General features: G+C 37.2%; 3 protein-coding genes and 1 non-coding gene across 7 annotated transcripts; 1 reads left to right on the forward strand and 3 right to left on the reverse strand.

Annotated features, from left to right (window-relative positions):
* Nucleotides 1–337: 337 nt before the first annotated feature.
* LOC112762404 (uncharacterized) lies at nucleotides 338–7,396 on the forward strand. Of its 4 annotated transcripts, XR_003182670.3 has the most exons (6): nucleotides 338–516; nucleotides 608–662; nucleotides 751–908; nucleotides 5,932–5,987; nucleotides 6,842–6,985; nucleotides 7,085–7,396. XR_003182670.3 is itself a non-coding variant. In XM_072222788.1 (4 exons), exon 1 carries the CDS (start codon nucleotides 4,429–4,431, stop codon nucleotides 5,212–5,214), a length of 786 nt encoding a protein of 261 aa, XP_072078889.1. In that variant the 5' UTR covers nucleotides 2,442–4,428; the 3' UTR covers nucleotides 5,215–5,801; nucleotides 5,932–5,987; nucleotides 6,842–6,985; nucleotides 7,085–7,396. The 4 variants fall into 4 exon arrangements, 1 of the variants encoding a protein (XP_072078889.1); XR_011875176.1 differs by lacking the exon at nucleotides 5,932–5,987; XR_011875177.1 differs by lacking the exons at nucleotides 5,932–5,987; nucleotides 6,842–6,985; nucleotides 7,085–7,396 and adding an exon at nucleotides 2,442–2,723.
* Nucleotides 3,695–3,798, reverse strand: LOC112767866 (small nucleolar RNA R71). Its single transcript, XR_003185306.1, has one exon. It is a non-coding gene; the product is annotated as a small nucleolar RNA R71 (small nucleolar RNA).
* A 1,600-nt stretch (nucleotides 7,397–8,996) lies between the features above and the next one.
* LOC112765898 (uncharacterized) lies at nucleotides 8,997–11,765 on the reverse strand. Its single transcript, XM_025811761.3, has 6 exons — nucleotides 11,311–11,765; nucleotides 10,530–10,623; nucleotides 10,199–10,359; nucleotides 9,797–9,824; nucleotides 9,586–9,694; nucleotides 8,997–9,301 (listed from the first exon to the last, which is right to left on the reverse strand). The coding sequence occupies exons 1-6, from the start codon at nucleotides 11,563–11,565 to the stop codon at nucleotides 9,220–9,222; spliced, it is 729 nt and encodes a 242-aa protein (XP_025667546.1). The 5' UTR covers nucleotides 11,566–11,765; the 3' UTR covers nucleotides 8,997–9,219.
* Nucleotides 11,766–15,514: 3,749 nt separating this feature from the next.
* Nucleotides 15,515–17,371, reverse strand: LOC140180587 (uncharacterized). The gene is made up of 2 exons (XM_072221831.1): nucleotides 16,538–17,371; nucleotides 15,515–15,976 (listed from the first exon to the last, which is right to left on the reverse strand). The coding sequence occupies exons 1-2, from the start codon at nucleotides 17,369–17,371 to the stop codon at nucleotides 15,515–15,517; spliced, it is 1,296 nt and encodes a 431-aa protein (XP_072077932.1).
* Between the last annotated feature and the right edge of the window lie 3,377 nt (nucleotides 17,372–20,748).

The raw sequence follows: 20,748 nt of genomic DNA on the forward strand, positions 1-20,748 counted from the left end.
CTTGGGAACTTGAATCAGATATGCGAAAGAACTATCCACATCTCTTTTCAGGTAACTAGATTTGAATTTTGAGGGCAAAATTCTTTATTAGATGGGTAGGATGTAAACCCCGGTTAAATTAGTAGATAATTAGTCAATAAATTAATTTTTAATAAGGAGGATTAGAAATGTGAATATTATATTAAATTAGGGTAGAGCTCATCGAAAAGAGAATTTTGACACTAATTTCGAGAAAATCGGTCCAAGATTGGACCGAACGGGCCGAACTGGGCCCAAACCGGGCCCGTGGGCCCAACCAGCCCATCACTTAAGAAGACCGAAGCCTTCTCTTTTCTTTCATTCAGTGTAAATGAAGCTTTCAGCTTCCAGGGAGAGGAGAAATGAGAAAAGCTCCCGAAACCCTTACGTTAATTTCCGATCTTCGTAACTTCTCCGTCCGAGCTCCGATCGCCGCACCGTTTACGGCCACGCGTTCATCGCGTCAAGCTCTACATTTCTACCGGAACAATTTCATAGGTAAGCCCTTAAATATTCTCAGCCACTCTTTTCCCCCAATTTTCGAGTTTTGAGAAGGGGTATTGAATTTCTTTGATTTTTGATGTTTTAGGATCCAATTAGCTTGAGGAAAATGTTCACTCTTGCTTATGTGAAGCTTGGGTAAGGTGAGGATATGATAATTCTATTTTATTTTCATTGAATTTGAGCTTTGAGTATTAAATTGGATATATATGTGTTATGAATGTGTATTAGGTTATGAATAAATAATTGGAGCTTGGAATTGTGGATATTGGAATTTGGAGGAAGCTGAGCCTAGTGTTTATTGAATTTTGAAAGGGCTGTGTTTGTTTTGGAAGGGCTGTGTTTATTATAATTAAAGTGCCTTAATCGTTACGTGGGAATCGGCCAAGGTATGGTTTAGGTTTCTTGCATTTAATATATAATGTTCTGTGAAAACTTAGGCTAGATGACCATAGGATAAGTTGGAATGCAGGTGTATATTTAATGTTTAGTAATGGGTTGATAAATATGCTTGGTTTGGTTTGGTGATTTGTTTGTAAGATGATATTGGTTGCTAGTTGGATCTTTGAAAGGATATGTGATTGAATTGTTGATTATATGGCTATATTTTGGTTTGGTTGAATGATGATTGATGGGAAGACATGGAGCTTGTTAAGGATTATTGTTGGCAATTTGGATTGGTGGTAATAGGTTTGAAAATAATTGGAATGGAAATCTTGAATGAAAAATGAGGTATTTTGTGTTAAAAGCCTAGGATTTGTGAACTATGATTTTTAGTTGAATTTTGGTCGTTGGATTTGAATATTGTATGAGTATAATTGTTGATCTGAGGTAGATTTATTGTGGTGATTGTTATGATGTGAGGAAGGGTATGTTGAATTGAAAAGAATGCAGGTTTGGACCCGAAAAGGGTGGCAAAGTCCGAGTTTTAGAGGAGATGCTGCCGAAATTTTATAAAAATTAGAGATTTTGTTTATATGATTATTTAAAAAGATTTAGATTCAAAGGTTATATGGTTTGATTTTGAGTTATTAAGAAAATGAGCATGTTTTAAGTTTGATTCATTTAGAAAAGAATGAATTACGTTTTGAATTGGAACTATTGATGGACGGAATGGGAGGTGTAATAATGAAAGATAAGGATTGAATATGATTGATGTATGATGATGAATGAGATGCGATTGAGAATGATGTGGATGTTGATGAATTATAATTGAATTATTTATATGGCTTGAATAATTTAATGATCTGAGATACGAGGTTCCCTGGATTAAGTGCCGTGGCTTGCCACCACGTGTACCAGGTTGAAAACTCGATACTCTGTTGACCCTACGACGTAAGTGTGACCGGGCACTATATAAATTCCCGGGAATGTTACCCCCATTGAGTAATATTGATTATTTGAGATAAAGCTATGCATAGACTCTTGGGGATGCACGTCGGGGGACAGTCTAAGGACAATTCAGACTTGTCGGGTTGGCTGGATAACCGACAGATGAGCCTCATCAGCCATAGGACAGGCATGCATCATATGCATAATACTTGAATTACTTGCTTGTGTTTTAATTGGGTGTGCCTATATGTATTTGCCATGTTAAATGTGTATTTGTTACTTGCAGTAATTGTAACCTTCTTGTGCTTGTCTTTATCTGTCTATTTGTCTGTGAAAATCCATGATGGAGTTGGAGGTATGGAGGAATAGCAGTATGGTACTTAGATTTAAGGTTAAGTTAAGCTAGGTTTAAATATTCTTAGAAAACCACCTCTTATGGCTCCTGTTTAATACTTTAAGCTCTATAATCTGAGTGTCGGCGTCCTAGGATTGCCTCTGGCATTCCCAGGACCTTATATATTATGTGTGTGGCACCTTTACCATACTGAGAACCTCCGGTTCTCATTCCATACTATGTTGTTGTTTTTCAGATGCAGGTCGAGAGACACCTCGTTAGGTGTCTGGACTCTTGAAGCGGAGTGGTTACTGGGTAGTTTTATTGTACAGTGATAAATATATATGTACTTAGCTTTCTCTCTGCATAACTTGTTCTTTTTTATCCTCTTAGAGGTTTATGGAGAGGCAGGATTGTGTATATGTACTTTTGGGTTTTTGATATGTATGTATATATGTGTAAATATTCTCCGGCCAGTCTTGACTTCGCAGGCTGAGTTAGGAGCTTGTTATTTTGTATCTTTGGCACTCTTTTCCTACTTCTGTTATCTTATGTTTGACAGTTACGGTTTTCTTAGCACGCAAGTTAACTCGTTCCTTGAGCGTTGCGCTTTTATCTCACGATTTTTATTTCCCCTATTCTTCAAGGCTCCTAGCATATTATAATTCTTCTGCTATTATATGTACTCATTTTATTTTAGAGGTCGTAATACCACACCACCTTCGTTTTACGACTTAAGCGTAAAGCTTAGTGTGGTAGGGTGTTACAAATTCTCTCCCTCTCTCATCTCTTTCTATTTATTTATTTATTTACTAACACTTATAATTCGAACCCTCTCTCCCTCTCTGTGTTCGAATTCTTCATCTTTTCTCTTCTTCATTCTACTCTTCTATTCTTCTACTCACATAAAGGAATCTCTATACTGTGACATAGAGGATTTCTATTCTTTTCTGTTCTCTTCTTTTTCATATGAGCAGGAACAAGGATAAGAACATTCTTGTTGAAGCTGATCCAGAACCTGAAAGAACTCTAAAGAAAAAGTTAAGAGAAGCTAAGGCACAACACTCTGAAGAGGACCTGATAGAATTTTTTGAAAAAGAAGAAGAGATGGCCGAACCCAACAATAATGGTGGAGATGCAAGGAAGATGCATGGTGACTTTATTGCACCCTCTTCTGACTTCTGTGGAAGGAGCATCTCAATTCCTGCAATTGAAGCAAACAACTTTGAGCTTAAGCCTCAATTAGTTTCTCTGATGCAGCAGAATTGCAAGTTTCATGGACTTCTATTGGAAGATCCTCATCAGTTCTTAGCTAAATTCTTGCAAATCTGTGACACTGTTAAGACCAATGGGGTTAATCTTAAGGTCTACAGACTTATGCTTTTTCCTTTTACTATAAAAGACAAAGCTAGGACATGGTTGGACTCACAACCTAAAGAAAGCCTGGACTCTTGGGAAAAGCTGATCAATACTTTCTTGGCCAAATTCTTTCCACCTCAAAAGTTGAGCAAGCTTAGAGTGGAAGTCCAAACCTTCAGACAGAAGGAAGGTGAATGCCTCTATGAAGCTTGGGAAAGATACAAGCAATTGATCAGAAGGTGTCCTTCTGACATGTTTTCAGAATGGAGCATCATATGTATATTCCATGATGGTCTGTCTAAATTGTCCAAGATGTCATTGGATCACTCTACTGGAGGATCTCTTCATCTGAAGAAGATGCCTGCAGAAACCCAGGAACTCATTGAAATGGTTGCAAATAACCAATTCATGTACACTTCTGAAAGGAATCCTGTGAATAATGGGACAACTCAGAAGAAAAGAGTTCTTGTCTTCTTGAGATTGATACTCTGAATGCCATATTGGCTTAGAACAAAATATTGACTCAGCAAGTCAATATGATCTCTCAGAGTCTGTCTGAAGTACAAGCTGCATTAGGCAGTACTAAGGAGGCTTCCTCTGAAGAAGCCTATGACCCTGAGAATCCTGCAATGGCAGAAGTGAATTACATGGGAGAATCCTATGGAAACACCTATAATCCTTCATGAAGGAATCATCTTAATTTCTCATGGAAGGATCAACAGAAGCCTAATCAAGGCTTTAATAATAATAATGGTGGAAGAAACAGGTTTGGCAATAGCAAACCCTTTCCATCATCTTATCAGCAACAGACAGAGAATTCTAAGCAGAGCCACTCTGACTTAGCAACTATAGTCTCTGATCTATCTAAGACCACTTTCAGTTTCATGACTGAAGCAAGGTCCTCCATTAAAAATTTGGAGGCACAAGTGGGTCAGCTGAGTAAGAAAGTTACTGAACTCCCTCCTAGTACTCTCCCAAGCAATACAGAAGAGAATCCAAAAAGAGAGTGCAAGGCTATAAATTTAACCAACATGGCCGAACCTGTAGAGGAGGGAAAGGCAGTGACTTCTAGTGAGGAAGACCTCAATGGACGTCCACTAGCCACTAAGGAGTTCCCTATTGAGGAACCAAAGGAATCTGAGGCTCAAATAGAGACCATAGAGATTCCACTGAACTTACTATTGTCATTCATGAGCTCTGATGAGTATTCTTCCTCTGAAGATGATGAAGATATTATTAAAGAGCAAGTTGCTCAGTATCTAGGAGCAATCATGAAGCTGAATGCCAAGTTATTTGGTAATGAGACTTGGGAGGATGAACCCTCATTGCTCATCAATGAACTAAATGATCTGGTTCAACTGAAATTACCTCAGAAGAAACAGGATCCTGAAAAGTTCTTAATACCTTATACCATAGGCACCATGACCTTTAAGAAAGCTCTGTGTGACCTTGGAACAGGGATAAACCTCATGCCCCTCTCTATAATGGAGAAACTAGGGATATTTGAGGTGCAAGCTGCAAGAATCTCACTAGAGATGGCAGACAATTCAAGGAAACATGCTTATGGACTTGTAGAGGATGTCTTAGTGAAGGTTGAAGGCTATTACATCCCTGCTGATTTTATAATCCTAGACACTGGGAAGGATGAAGATGAATCCATCATCCTATGAAGACCCTTCCTAGCCGCAGCAAGAGCTGTGATTGATGTGGACAGAGGAGAGTTAGTCCAGCAATTGAATGAGGACTACCTTGTGTTTAAGGCTCAAGGATCTTCTTCTTAGGGGTGGGCAAAAAATCCACATTTTGGATTTTAAACCAAATCCAAACCAAACCATTTAAAAAAAAACTAGTTTTAAATAAAAAAAAAATCCAAACCAAACTATATTTATTTTACAATTTGGTTTTTGATCCAATCTATTTAAATGGTTTTAAATCCGTATCCAGATCCAGATCCAAATTAAAATCCACATCCAAAAAAACCCTAATTTTGAGTCTTCTCCTCTTCTCCTCTTCGACAAATCCTCTTCGACAAAACCAAATCTACTCTTCGCCACCGTCAACATTTCTTCTTCTCTGCCTCTCGTCGGAGCTCGCCGGTGGTTCGTCGGCATCTACCTCTTCGAGTCTTCAGTCTTCACTTTGATTCGAGACTCTGTCTCTCTGCCTCGACCTCCCATTCGCGACTCTGTCTTCTCTCTTTTTTGGTTCTCTTCTTCTTTCGTTGGTGGCTCGCCAGAGCTCATGCTCATCAATTGAGGTAAGCCTCCTCCTTACCCTTGGTTCTGAGTTCTGAGTTTTATCTGGGTTTTTTCTATTTTGTTGATTTGTTTTGTTTTGTTCCTTCATGAGTATACTGACTTCTTCACTTCAATGGATTGAATGTGCAGATTTTAAAATCTCTTAGTATTGAACATTTGAACTCTCCATTTCAATGGATCCTGCTGTAAGTTTCTTCTTCACTGTGGTTCACTTTTTGTTGAAAAATATCTAATTAAACTAAGTAGTAGTTGAATCCTTGATGAACTGATTGCCATGCTCATTTATTATTTTTTTGGTTCATGCATGTACCATAATATATATAGTATATATGTAGCGCTAGTTGTTTATATACGGTGTATGAATTTTCAAATTAAACCCCCTTAAAACTTGATTTCGTAAAAAATCTACTTGCTGAATTAAGCAAATAAAACTAACAACCAATCTCCTAATCTCTTATAGGAATTAGAATTAGATAGACTAGTAGTTGAAGTTGCAGGGATGAATGATGAATTTGAACAATGCTGCATAAGAGGGATAGTAAGAACACTTCAAATGGTGACATTGATTCAAGAACTTTAGTAAGAAGTGTATTAACTGTGGTTCAATTAGCAATCATATGAAAAATCATTATTTAGTTGAAGAAAACTAACTTATCTTATACATGTTTCCGACTTTGTTGTTCTGATTTTTGTTGTAAATAGAATTTTGTTCTGAAAAATCATTAACTGTGTTCTGCCTTGGCCTTCTTTTTCTTATCCTTATTTACTGCCTTGAATCTCTCGCTCTAGCAAGTAGCAACTATAGTATAGGCAATGGAAACAACTCAAGATCTTAGGACTTAGGAGTGCTTGCTTTCACTAGTCCCCACCTTAATTTTGTTGATATGAAACACTGCTGCTGTCTTGTTCTGCTGTTTTGAGGTACAGGACAGTGATTTAGTGAATGTGTTGGTTGTGGTTAGTTAACCGATTTATTCAATGAAATTAGTGAAGTGCATGTTGGGATTAATTATAAATGTCTCTTCTTCGTTATTTTTAGGCACTGTGGAATTGGCTTTTGCTGGTGTTTCCATGACCATCTTTAACATCATATCAAAGCTTTTCAATATTCCCCTTCTAAGTGTTGCTACATCTTTTGTTGCTGAGGACATAGCCAAAACTGCTGCCAAAGAATATCTTTCGGGTGAATTTTATGTCCACAGTTAACTTCTTCATAGCTCATATATGTTGCTTGCTATCATTTTTCATTGTCAACTCATGCCATGAATGAATTTCCCTGCAGAGCACAGTGGTATACAAAATATTGGCAATGGTAAATCCTTCGAAAGAGGCAATCGAAAAAAGCAATTTTTCTCTGTCTCCACTGCTTTGCTATTAGCACTTGGGATTGGAATTTTTGAGGCTTTAGCTCCTGCTGTTGTACTTTCTTTGGCTTTACAAGGCATTTTCCATGGTTTTAAGGATACAAAAACTCCTGTTCTATGCCTAGGCAAGTGCTTGGTTTAAATTCTGTTTCTTTGCTACATTCATCTTTTGAATGGTTTTTGTATTATTTTCTTTATTTATTTTTATATATTTTGTATGTGCTTTGACACCTTGCTCTGCTATCTAGTGCTTCAAAATTAATGTTTTCTTATCCCTTTGAATGGTTCATGAATAAATTGTTATTATTAATTTATTACTGAAAATAAATTGTTGATCATTGCAGCCATACTATACATTGTAATAATATGCTTCAATATAATTTAGTAAATTTTATATATAGAAATCAATATCTTTTAGGATTAGTAGTAGTTTTATTAGCCAAAAAAGTTGACGGTGATGAAAATCAGGGGCTGCCGTGCTGGTTTGGAAAGGTTTCGGAGGGTTGTGTTTTTTAATTTTTAATTTTTGGTTTCAGTGTGTTGAATATAACAATGTGAAAATTGGATTTTTAAAAACTAGTTTTAAAATTGAATTTTTGGTTGAAGAAACTAGTTTAAAACTGGATTTTATAAAAAAAACCGGATTTTAGATTTGGATTTAAAAAAAACCGGATTTTAGATTTGGATTTAAAAAACCGAATTTAAAACCGGTTTTATATGTAAAATTGGATTTAAAACCGGTTTGTAAGTAAAACCGGATTTAAATTCTAAAACCGATTTAAAACTGGTTTTTATTTTTTCAAACCGATTTAGAATCGATTTCTCTCTTCAATCCAGTTTTGGTTTGGTTTCATGAACCATAAAACTGATTCTGAAATGGATCCAGTTTGGATTTATAAAAATCCAAACCATGCCCACCCCTACACACTACCACACCACTCCCTTATCCTAAATTCCACAACAGCTACCACTCCACAATACAAGTCAACCAAACACATCAACAACCACCCAGAGAAATTAAGAGGGACAAAATAAAGAGAGCTTGAGAGTATTTGGGTTTGAAAGATGCAGCGTTAGTAGCTAGAGCATGCGAGATAGATGAAGAGGAGTTGAGTGAAGTGAAAGACGGCTTGAATGCATTGACTGACAAAACTTAATTACAGAAGAGATGTTAATCCCTTATATACATACAAATATACAATAGATAAATGCCATGTCAGCTGGCTCCTAACAGATTCTAACAAACGGAATTGATCAGTACATGTCAAGTTGCAAGTTCTAACTACTCCTAACCTCCTACTTTCCACAATTAGTAAGTTGTTAGTTCAGTTGGTTAGTCTGCTTCCGTACGAGTCAGGTAACGTTGGGGCAAGTAGCATTGGCCCACCCTATAGCATAGAACTCAAAAGTGAAACCCAATGTTATAAAAATGTGTCAATTAAGCAAAATTCGTTAATAGTTTACGATGAATTTTCCAGAAAGACTACCATTGTCTCAGTAAACAGGGTCACGAACTTCACCCCCCCCCAACACACAAGAATTGTGTTGTCTTTCCGGAAAAACGGAAAAAACTGTATCGAGTATTTACTCATTATCATTGAAATGAAAGAAACTTTTGGAAAGACAAATGCTATAGAAAATAATTCAATTTTGGTGGGTGACAAACTGACAATAAATTTTATAATATTAAGTAGACGAGATAACAAAATCCGGACAGATAAATTTTAGATAAAGAGTCGATATCAAAACATAGAATTTCGTAACTTCAATGACTTTTAGATGGCAGGTTGAGTCATAAGATGAGGGAGGGAAAATATGTTCAAGCTTGAGTTCGTGAATAAGAATTTGAATTGCACTCAGGAACATTACAATGGAGATATTTACAAGATCAAACTACGGTAAGATCGATTGATCAGTGATGCAAACACATTGAATTCCAAATTTACATCAAACAGCGCAGAAAACCAATCCAATCCGAATTGCAAGGACAGGCCAGTGTACAAATGCTAAAACTACTATATCACAACCTTTCCCCAAGCTGCATTTCACAATTTCAGAGGAGCTTTGATATGACTTGGCAAGAAGTCCAGAAAGCTTTAGTAGCAACCTTAACAATAACAGGGTTTTGATATATCCTGTAGACAATCGAGAAGGATTAATGAAAATGAAATTAATACTTCCTCTGTTGTCTTTTATTTGTATCCAGCGACAAATTAAACAGAACCGAAGGAGTAAGTTCAATGCCCTTGCAATTGTTTATACTGAATCAAAAGTAATTTCACAACAGGTAGCACATAGTCAAATCATGCCATAACATTAATTTGGGGGATGGTCTTGCATCATGCGAATGCATTAATATATTTCTAGGGTGTTTGCCTGTTTGGATATAAGTTTTAGGGTTTACGACATTGACACTTACCCAATGGCTGTAGCCCCCCATGATGCAACATTATAGATGACTTTGCTACCATCCCATGCTTTTCGAAGCTTTCCCTTTTTCTGTTTTACCGAAAATGTCTTGCAGAGTGCTGATAAATATAGTGAGAATACGAATTTAGCAAATTGTTTTCACTCATACTTAGATGAATAACAGAAATAAGATGACAGTAGGAGGGAAACAGCAGACTCACCTTCCTGGAGTTGATTAGGAGTCAAATCCTGAAAGAAGCAAAGTATTAGAGAGAGTAGGAACTCCAGATACAATTACACTGAATAAAATATTTTCTGTTGTTCATAGTTAACATTCTTTACATCATACACTTCTAAGCATTACTCAAATGAAGCTATGGTTGGATTTTAAGCACTACACGTTGTTTGGATATTTCACGGTGACTGAAATGTATTAGAATTTGGTCAGAAGGTACTTTTAGCTCAAAGGATTTGGAAATCCTTTTTTTCTTAAGTTATAAAACAACACTTAAGAATTTGATTCAGAATCTAGCACAATGAATCTGAAATATAGCTAACTATTAAATTCGTATGTATATCTGGCAAAGCCTACTGAATAACAAGAGGATACACAGAATACTTACTTTAGTCTGCTTAAGGGATAACAAATATGCAGCCATGAAGCAAGCAATACCCTCCACTATGTCTTCTTGTCTAACAAGAACGTAATCATCTTGGTCTGAATCAACATCTTCACCATCCCAAAGATCATTTTCACTAACCAAATCCCAAGAACTACATTCTTCTGCCATAACACAAGCATTTTTCGCTCATTAGCATTCTAAAGTTCTATAGTAAAGAGAACAACTGATTAATTCAAATAACTTGTCTCCATTATAATCATTCCATAGATAACTTGACAATATCTTAATACCATGCTCAAGACAGAAAGAAAGAGAACATTTGGACGCATACCAAAAGCTGCATTCTGTGAAACTGTCGCCTGGGCCAACTCTAACTTTTCAAGGAAGTCAGGGCCTTCGACTCTAGATTTGAGTAAGTCACATAACTGCATTGAAGCACACAGAATGTTGTGTTACAAAGAAGATCGAAAATTTGTAGCAAAATTTTGGCCATCGGAAACGTGAGTATGCAACAGAGGGAAAAATCCATTGCAGTGCACGTGAATGGTGATAAATTCAATGACAAAACTAGCTATTTACAAAAATTTTCTCCAACATCAAGCAGCAAGCAGATAACACCACCAAGGTAAGAACATCATTTCAGCATGAACAATTAAGCTTCCTAATCATCCCCCAAATTACTAAACCCCAAAAGAAAAACCAAAATAAAAAGAATTATTAAAAGCATTTATTGCATGCTCACACATCCCAAAGTATTATTAAATACCCTTACTTTTTCATTAAATACTCTATCTTGCTCATAGTAAATAAAATCATCTTTTGTAGTCTCTTTCTTTATATGATTTCACTAAAAAAGTTTGAAACCAGTTACAAAATTTTAAAAAATAAAAATTAGTAAGAAAAAAACACGCATCTAAGTTGAAAGCTGGGTACTTCACGAAATTAAACAAGCTCCGAAAGGGAGAAAAAAGTAAAAAATAAAGAGTCAAATTCCCAATAACCATAACATTAGTGTTACATAAAAAAAAAATGAGAACGAAGTAAAATTCAAAGTCAATCTAGGGTTCCATTCGCACAATGAATAAATCATCCATAAAAACAACAAAAATTACCTGATCGGTTTCAGGATCGGCAGGTGTTATAGCACCAGGTGTATCGCAATCAGAATCGTGTTGTTGTTCATCATCGGAATTACAAGAAGATGAAGCGTCGTTTAACAGTTGAAGGGCTCTTTGACACTGTTCCAGAACGGCTTCAAGGGTTTTCCTCTTCACCCTAACCCGATCCACATTCTCGTTTCGGATCCGAACCTTCTCTTCGTCCAGGTTCGGATCCAAGACAGAGGGAGAAACCTCCACCACCTCCATTATTCCGACAATTTCAGAAAACACCCAAAAAAATTAAAATTAAATTAAAACCCTTTATTTTTTAATGTGTGTTTGGGTCTTTGGGATGGGAGGGGTGGCTGATTGTTATTATTTGTTAGCGTTAAGGAATAATATTGCCAAGTTTTGCTGTACAAACAAAATCGAAATTTTACCTGAAATTAAAAAAAGTAAATTAAGATAGTGAAATGTAAAATTTTAACAAAATTTAAATTATAAAATAGTCAAATTTTATATAATTTTTATAAAATTAATATATTCATTTAAAATTATAATATTAAAAAATTTTTAGAGTTTAATCAAAATTTTAATTATTATAATTGTATTGCAATACACAGGATTTGGAAATCTAGAAGAGAAAAAATCAATTTTTTAAAATATTTTAAGTTTAGTAATTTTTAATTAAATATTAAAAAAACTGATCCTGTATCTATGGAAATGGATTCTTTCTATTTTGAGAAAAGGACAATTTAGTCCCTGGCCTTTTAACCCGAAGACATTTTCGTCCCTGAGCATTGGAAAATACATTTAAATCCCTGACGTTCCTTAAAATAAGACCGATCAGTCCCTCCGTCCATGAGCCATCCTCAGAGCGGACGGAAAATGCTGAGATGGCTCCCCCTATGCTGACCTGGCTCATCGGCATTCCCACGTGGCAAGTAAGTGAGATGGAGGTTTTGAAAACGGGACACATTAGTCCCTCTAACACAAAACGACGTCGTTCTGCCCTGGGGACATTAGTCCCTCAAACACAGGAGGGGCTTGAGGAATTGGAGTTACACACAGCTCTGCCCTGGAGTTACACACACCCCAATGGTGACGCCACCACCCTCACCACCACCCCCAACCACCATAACAACCACCCTGTTCTGACCCTTCACCTCAAAGACCCCATTTTGGAACAAAATTCAGACACCCTTTTCACACCAACACCAACAATGGCTTCCACAAACTCCACCAACTCCACCGACCCTCTTCCTTCCCCTAATGACATCGCCGCCAAAGCCCTCACAAAACGATTCGACGCACTCATCACGGTTCGAACCAAAGCCATAAAGGGAAAGGGTGCTTGGTACTGTCTCCCAATTTCAGCACAGGATTGAGGCCCGGTTCGGTTCCTTCTCCGCTTCCAATCTCAGTGGTCAACACCAGTTCGAACCATAGCAACAATAGCAGGAAGAGGGCTTCACCTGCATCACCTGTTCCTTGTCAAAATCATGCCTTGGCAATGGTGGAGTCTTCAAAGTTTGGTCCTTTTGGTGGTGAAATTGGGTACACTCAGGTGCATGGTAACTCTGTGAACCAGCACCATCATCATAATCAGCATCAGCATCATCAGCAGCAGCAGCATTTAGTGCTGTCTGGTGGGAAGGAAGATTTGTGTGCTTTGGCTATGTTTGAGGACAGTGTGAAGAAGCTCAAGAGCCCTAAGACCTCACCTGGTCCTGCTTTGAGTAAGGAGCAGGTCAACTCTGCCCTTGAGTTGCTCTCTGATTGGTTGTGTGAGACTTGTGGTTCTGTGTCTCTGGCCACAATTGAGCACAGAAAGTTTCAGGCTTTTCTAAGCCAGGTTGGTTTGCCTGCAACAAATACTTTGAGGCGTGAAATCTCAGGTCCAAGGCTTGATGCTAAGTTCAGTGAGGCCAAGGCTGAGTCTGAGGCCAAGATAAGGGATGCCATGTTCTTTCAGGTGGCTAGTGATGGTTGGAAGAATATGAATTGGTATAGTTTGTGTTGTGGTGGTGAGAATTTGGTGAAGTTTGTGGTGAATCTTCCCAATGGTACTAGTGTGTTCCAGAAGGCTTTGTTCACTGGTGGAGTTGTGTCTTCCAGTTATGCTGAGGAGGTTCTGTGGGAGACTATGACTGGTGCCAGTGGAAGTGTTGTTCAAAGGTGTGTTGGGATTGTTGCAGACAAGTTCAAGGCCAAGGCTTTGAGGAACTTGGAGGCTCAGAACCATTGGATGGTAAATACTTCTTGTCAGCTTCAGGGGTTCATTAGTTTAATCAAGGATTTTAACAACGAGGGCTTTTGGAATGAGTTAGAAGCCGTTTATTCCATTGTGAAGGTCATAAGAGGAATGATTCAGGACATTGAAGCTGAGCGACCACTGATTGGTAGATGCTTGCCTCTTTGGGAGGAGTTGAGAACCAAGGTGAAAGAATGGTGTTCCAAGTACAACATTGCGGAAGGTCCTGTAGAGAAACTAATGTGTCCAGGGACTAATGTGTCCAGAGCAGAACGACGTCGTTTTGTGTTAGAGGGACTAATGTGTCCCGTTTTCAAAACATCCATCCCACTTATTTGCCACGTGGGAACACCGATGAGCCAGGTCAGCATAGGGGAAGCCAACTCAGCGTTTTCCGTCCGCTCTGAGGGTGGCTCATGGACGGAGGGACGGATCGGTCTTATTTTAAGGAACGTCAGGGATTTAAATGTATTTTCCAATGCTCAGGGACGAAAATGTCCTCGGGTTAAAAGGTCAGGGACTAAATTGTCCTTTTCTCTTCTATTTTTTTAACATTTAAGAGAATAAAGTGTGATCTCTCACCTTTAATTTTATAAGTGAAATCAAAAATAAATATAAAAAAAATAATAAAAAATTAAATTTAATATTAGCCACCATCTAATTTTTTTTGAGAGAGAATTCACTCCCCTGTAAGAGTAGAGTTATTGACTGGAAAATTATTGGTACAGGTTGCTCAAACAAACACGTGCTTCTTCTCCTCTTTTAAATTTGTTATATTTTTTTTAAGATAAATGTTATTTTATTAATATAAAATAAGAGTATTTCTATAAGGAAGTGCAAAAGAATTGGGTATTTTCATTTATCACCAACTGTGATAAGAGCTTAAAGAAGAGTAAAGTAAGAGTAAAGAAAATTTGCAGCATTTATCAGGTAGGCTCACGAGTTCACGCACTAAATTGCTGGCTTCTTTTACTATCTCTGGTGCCGGGCTTATTACCTTCTCAAAAACACACCGATTCCTCGCTTTCCAAGTGCTCCAACATAGCGCCGCTATGAGGAGGGTCTTTTGTCTACCGTCGAATTGAACCGCTGCCCAGGATAAGACTCGTTGCCACCAATTGAAAAATGTCTCTTCTTCTCTCATCCATAGGTCAGGGATTATTAAGCTTAGACTCCATATTATTGAAGACAGGGGGTATTGGAACAAAGCATGAGAAATTGATTCAGCCTTCAACATGCATCTTGGACAAGTGGCAAGAGTGGATGCGAACCAGCTGTGAACTTGTTGCAACACCGAAAGCTTTTCATGAAGACTTTTCCATAGAAAAATCTTAATTTTATGTGGTAATTTCAACTCCCAAATGCCATTCCAGACTCTGTTGTGTATGTTCTGGGGCCTCAATAAAGTAGGAGAATGAAAGAATCTATAAGCAATTTTGTATCCTGACCCAACTTCATATATACCAGATTTTGTCCAGCACCAATTAACTTCATCCTCCTCCTCTGTTGGTTTGATTGAAAAATTTTTATTGCATATATCAATTGAAAAAATCGACTCAATCAGATTTCTATTCCAACTTCTATCAGGATTTAGTAACGCACTAACGTAATACAATTGCAGATTTGGCGGGATTGTGAGTGCATTTTGAGGGACATTAAGGGGCACTGGTGGTGGGAGCCAGGGGTCATGGAAGATGCGAACATTAGTGCCAGAGCCTATTTTCCATAACAAGCCTTTCTCGATCACCTTGCGCCCTTCAAGAACACTTCTCCAGCCCCACAACGGTACGCTTCCTATCTCTGCATGTAGGAAATCTGTATATCTGAAATATTTAGCTTTGAGCATTCTTGATAGAGTAGAATTAGGGTATTTCATTAGACGCCAACATTGCTTGCCCAATAAAGCCAAATTTTGCGCCCTTAGGTCCTTGATCCCCAGCCCTCCATCTTTCTTCGGTCTCGTCATTGTGTCCCATTTAATCCAAACCATTCTTCGTTCTGCGCCTTTTCGACCCACCAAAATTGCGAGAGCATGATTTGAATCTCAGTCAACAGCGTGTCCGGGAGCTTGAAACAAGAGAGTGTATAAATAGGAATCGCCTCCCCCACCGCTCTCAATAGTGTGTGCCTGCCACCTGATGACAATAGACTTCTTTTCCAACCCATAATCCTCTTCTGAACTTTATCCTTGATAGCTCCAAAGGTTGCTTTCTTTGATTTTTGAACTATAGAGGGCAGTCCCAGGTATTTGTCTTGTACTCCGATATGCTCAATATTTAGTGTCTGAGCAACTGCTATTCTTGTGTTCTGAGGTGTGTTGTGACTGAAAAAGATAGCCAACTTATTTAAATTGACTTTTTGCCCATTGAAACCCTCATAGATCTCTAGCAATTCTAGAATACTTTGGCTTGTATTAAGTGCGCTCTTGCAAAAAAGGATTGAATCATCAGCAAACAAAAGGTGATTAACTGTTTGGCGTCTCCGATTAACTTGAACTCCTTGAATTAATCTGTTTTGCTCTGCCTTGTGTAGCAAGAAGGAAAGCCCTTCTGCACAAAAAAGAAAGAGATATGGGGATAGGGGGTCACCCTGTCGGATGCCCCTATTTGGCCTAAAATAGCCAAAAAGGTTGACCTTCCACAACGACAGAGTAAGAAATAGTCGTTACCGATTCCTTAGTCCAGTTAATCCATTTAGCATCAAAGCCAGCTTATCCATAATATATCATAAAAAATGTCATTCAACCCTATCATAAGCTTTGCTCATGTCTAGTTTAATAGCCATCTCATGCTCTGCCCCATTTCTCTTATTTTTCAAATAGTGCATACATTCATGGGCAATTAGAATATTATCTGAAATGAGTCTACCTTTGAGAAACGCACTCTGATTTGGGCTTATAATTTTATTCATAATACCTTGTAATCAGTGCACCATAACTTTAGAAATAATTTTATACATAACTGAAGATAAACTGATCGGTCGTACCTGTGTCATGTCACTGGCATCTGGCACCTTTGGAATCAAACAAATTTGAGTATGATTGAAGCTTTTTAGAATTCTGCCACTGTGAAAGAAACTTCTCACTGCCTTAAAAACGTCACCTCCAACTATATCCCAGAAAAAGTGAAAAAACTTAGCTGTAAACCCGTCATCACCAGGAGCACTCTGAGCATGAACACTAAATGTAGCTCTTTTGACCTCGTCCATAGTTACTGGCCTTTGGAGCCTACGGTTCATGGAAGCTGTAACCTTAGGCTCCAAATCCTCTAAGTATGGATTCGGATCAGCCGAACAAGAAGAAGTAAAAATATCACAAAAGTAGTCTTCAGCTACCTTTGCAATATCCTCCGGTTTCGATGCAATCTCATTGTCCCTCCCTACTAATTTCCAAATTCTATTCCTTCGCATCCTTGATTGAAATTTCTGGTGAAAGAATCTAGTGTTCTGATCTCCTTCTTTTAGCCACTTGACTCTAGATTTTTCTCGCCAATAGCTCTCTTCTTTTAAATATGCCAGCTCCAACTTCTCCTCCAAACTGGTAACCTCCTTTCCCCCATTGATTCCAGCCACTCGCAACTCCTCTAGTTTAGCTTGAAGGTCCTCAATTTCTTTCCGGGAGTTTGCTTTGTGAGTTTTCTGCCATTGAACTAGTCTATGTCTACAAACTTTCAATTTTTGGGCCAAGGAGAACATAGTCGAGCCTACAACTTCCATTCTCCACACTTCACTGACAATTCTCTTGACATCCTCTTCTCCACACCAACGTTCCTGGTATTTAAACCGCCTTTTACTATGCCAGGATTGAGGTTCGGTTTCCATCAAAATTGGAGCATGATCCGAGCCTGACTCTGTGAGCCTGTGCACCACTGCATTCGGAAACTTCAACTTCTATTCCATCCCAACTAAATAGCGGTCAAGCCTCTCCTTCACCAAATCCTCTCCTTGTCTTCGATTTGTCCATGTGAAAGGGTGCCCCACCATTCCAATATCCACTAATTCGTTACTGTCAATAAAATTAGTGAATGTTGCAATGGTGGTTGCTGATTTTTGGCCTCCACCCTCCTTTTCTGCTTGACTTGTTATAGCGTTAAAATCGCCTGCTATTACCACTTTTCCTTCCAGGTGTTGGCTCATTGTTGTAAGCTCCTCAAACTGTAAGGATCGAATTTGTTCCGAACAACTCAAATGGACACCAATGAACGCCCATACCTCACTGCTTCTGACTTCCTTAATTTCGGCTGCCACAAAGAATTCTCCACTGCTAATAATTTGAACACTGATGCTGTCCTTCCAAGCTAGCACAAGTCCTCCTGCCACTCCTATCGGGTTAACAATATGCCAGTTTTCGTAGTTGTATACCCGAAGTTTTGCTTCCACCTGTCGAGATTGGTTCTTTGTTTCACTTATAAACACAATCTCGGGGGAGTGGGATTTACAGATCCCTTTTAAGGTGTGAATTGTCAGGGATCTCCCCAAACCCCGACAATCCAAACTATAGTTCTCATGGCGCCTTGGGTGCCATTTGTAGGCTGGCACCCTCCACCATCTGTTCAACTGCATTTTCATCCTCTATTCTTGCTTTCTTTGTAGATCCTTCAGCTATACCACTCATCAACCTTTTTTTGGATTCACTTTTAGTATTTGACTCTGCAGTACCTTGTCTTGCTAACCTTTTCCACTTCCTACCTTTCTCTGTGGTGAGACACTGCCCAATAGCGAATTGCATAAGCTGCCCTTCATCCTCTTTGGTATTGGACTGACCAGCTATGATAACCTCCATGCATTCTATTCTAGAATTGGCTGATTGAGGTGACTCAGGTGCTGCCCTGTTACTAGTGTCTTGTGGTTTTAAACTTTGTTTCCCTTCTTGCATTGACATCCCTGCAAATTCTTTCAATAAGCAGTTTAAGACCGGTTTTTTCTTACGTTGAGTGGCCTTATTCTGGTTTTGGGTTGAGTTGTTGAATGTTCTTTCTCCTTCAGAGTAGATTCGCATTCCCACTTGGCTGGCTTTAACCAATTTGCCAATGTCATCCTCTTTTACCATATCACTCTCTGTGTCCTTCAGCAGATCATGGCAGTTTTTCACCTCGTGCCCCAATTTTGCGCAATAGGTACAGAACTTTTCAAGTCTCTCATAGCGTAGTGCCACTTCTACCTCCTTTTTATTAGGTCCTGCCACTATTAACTGATCTCTCACTTGCTTGGTAGCATCAATATTGATTTTGGTCTTCACAATCCTAGTTTCTCTGCCTCGCATCTGAAATTTACCTACCTCCAACACTGTGCCTAGTTTCTCTCCCAATTTACGTCCAACTTCGAGGGTTTTAAACGATTCTGGCAAACCCCCAAAATTGAACCCAAACTGAAAAATTGGAAATAATCTCTTCATCACAGTTCTGATCTTCCTTCCATCTCTTGACATGGAGCACATAATCTTTGAATAGCCATGGAGAACCACGTTCAACATGCAAGACATCCACTTCTTTATTAAAAAAGAATTGGAAGGAATTATCTCCTTTGTCACTCACGCTAAATCCTTCCGAGTTTCCCCATATAGCCTTTAAAGCATTCCCCATGGTTCCAATTGAGAAGGTTTTGGAAGCAAAGAGTCTGCCATAGAGGCTATTGGAGCAAGCGTTAATACCTTCTGATATGTCTGCCTCTTCCAGTAGAATCACATTCCTACCTCCTTTCCAATTGTCTTCCTCGATCCGATCTTCATCCCTCGTTGTCTCAGCCATGCAGATTACGTAGACTTGTATTGAGATTTAATTGACCTTGACAATGTAGCCTTGACGGCAGTAGAAATTCCGTTAAGAAACCCTAACAGAGCACTAAAAAACCCTAACAGAACACTTGTCGTTGCACATGAGTAGATTTAGTTTGTGATTTTAAATTTGTTATATTTATTGAGAGTTTTAAATAATTAGATATCCATCATCATTTATCTTTTAATAAGTTATTATCTGTAAAAAATTAATAAAATAATTATTTATATTTAATATTTTTTAATTTATTTAAAATTTAAAATCATATTTTTTATAATTAAAATATTTAACTTTAAATTTAATAAAATAAAAATAACAAACTAAAATTAAACTCTAACAAAATTAAAAACAAAATACTATCAAAATAAATTTTTTCGATTCTAAATCTAGTATATATAATTCTTTTGGTTCTAATTTTCTTTGATGATATGATCATTAGGTAAATTTTATATATGGATGAGTTTGTATGAGTTTTGTAGTGTTTAAAAAGTTTTTTATATATTATAATATTATTTTAGATGCGCTATTGATGCATTATAATTATATCAAATCCTAATTACTGAGTGATGATAATTTTTGGATAAATTGAAACAAGTTTTAAATGTATTCAAAAATATTTTATGTACTATTATATTATTTTGAATGTATTATCATAATTTACTATAATATTTTTAAATATGTTTTATAACTATCATTTACATAAGTAAAGGCAAAAAATTTTTCTAAGTTCAAATAATATATAATGTGGTAAATTTCTTACATTATGTTACAAAAAATAATATAACCAAGAGTTTAAATGAATTTTGGATGTGTACATAAAATATTCTGTGTACTATTATGTAATTTTAAATGTGTTATGAATTTATAATATATATTTTGATATAAATATTAAATAAAAATATTAAACATATCTAGTCTATATTAAAAAATAAAAAGTAACGAAAAAAAATTAAAACAGTAAACAAATGATTGTTGACCTTGTCAAAAAAATAAAAAATTACAATCATGAATTATAGGCCAATAAAAAAACTAAGGAGAGTTCTCTGGTACTGACCTCTTTTGTTAGCGTATTATGTTGTCAAAGACTTGTTCTAGCAAGAACACAATGTGTGGAAGGTAAATTGGTAAGTTGGCGAGGGTCTTGCATTGAATATTTGGGATTTGGATCTTTTAAAGTTTGGATTTTATTTTAGAAAGTAAAGTGTGATATTTTACCATTGATTTTATAGGTGGGACTAAAAATAAATATAAAAGAGAAACTATTCAAGGGTAAAAAATCACATTTTATTCTCTAAAATAAAATTCAAACTTTAGAAGTTTTAAATCTGAATATTTGAATGTCAATTTTATTTATGTTTTCCGTTTTGAAGAGGATGCTTAATTAATTAATAGCTAATGAGGCTCTTAAGGATGTTTTGGTAATGG

The sequence above is a fragment of the Arachis hypogaea genome, chromosome 17 (genome assembly GCF_003086295.3).
Source record: "Arachis hypogaea cultivar Tifrunner chromosome 17, arahy.Tifrunner.gnm2.J5K5, whole genome shotgun sequence".
Lineage (NCBI taxonomy): Eukaryota > Viridiplantae > Streptophyta > Magnoliopsida > Fabales > Fabaceae > Arachis > Arachis hypogaea.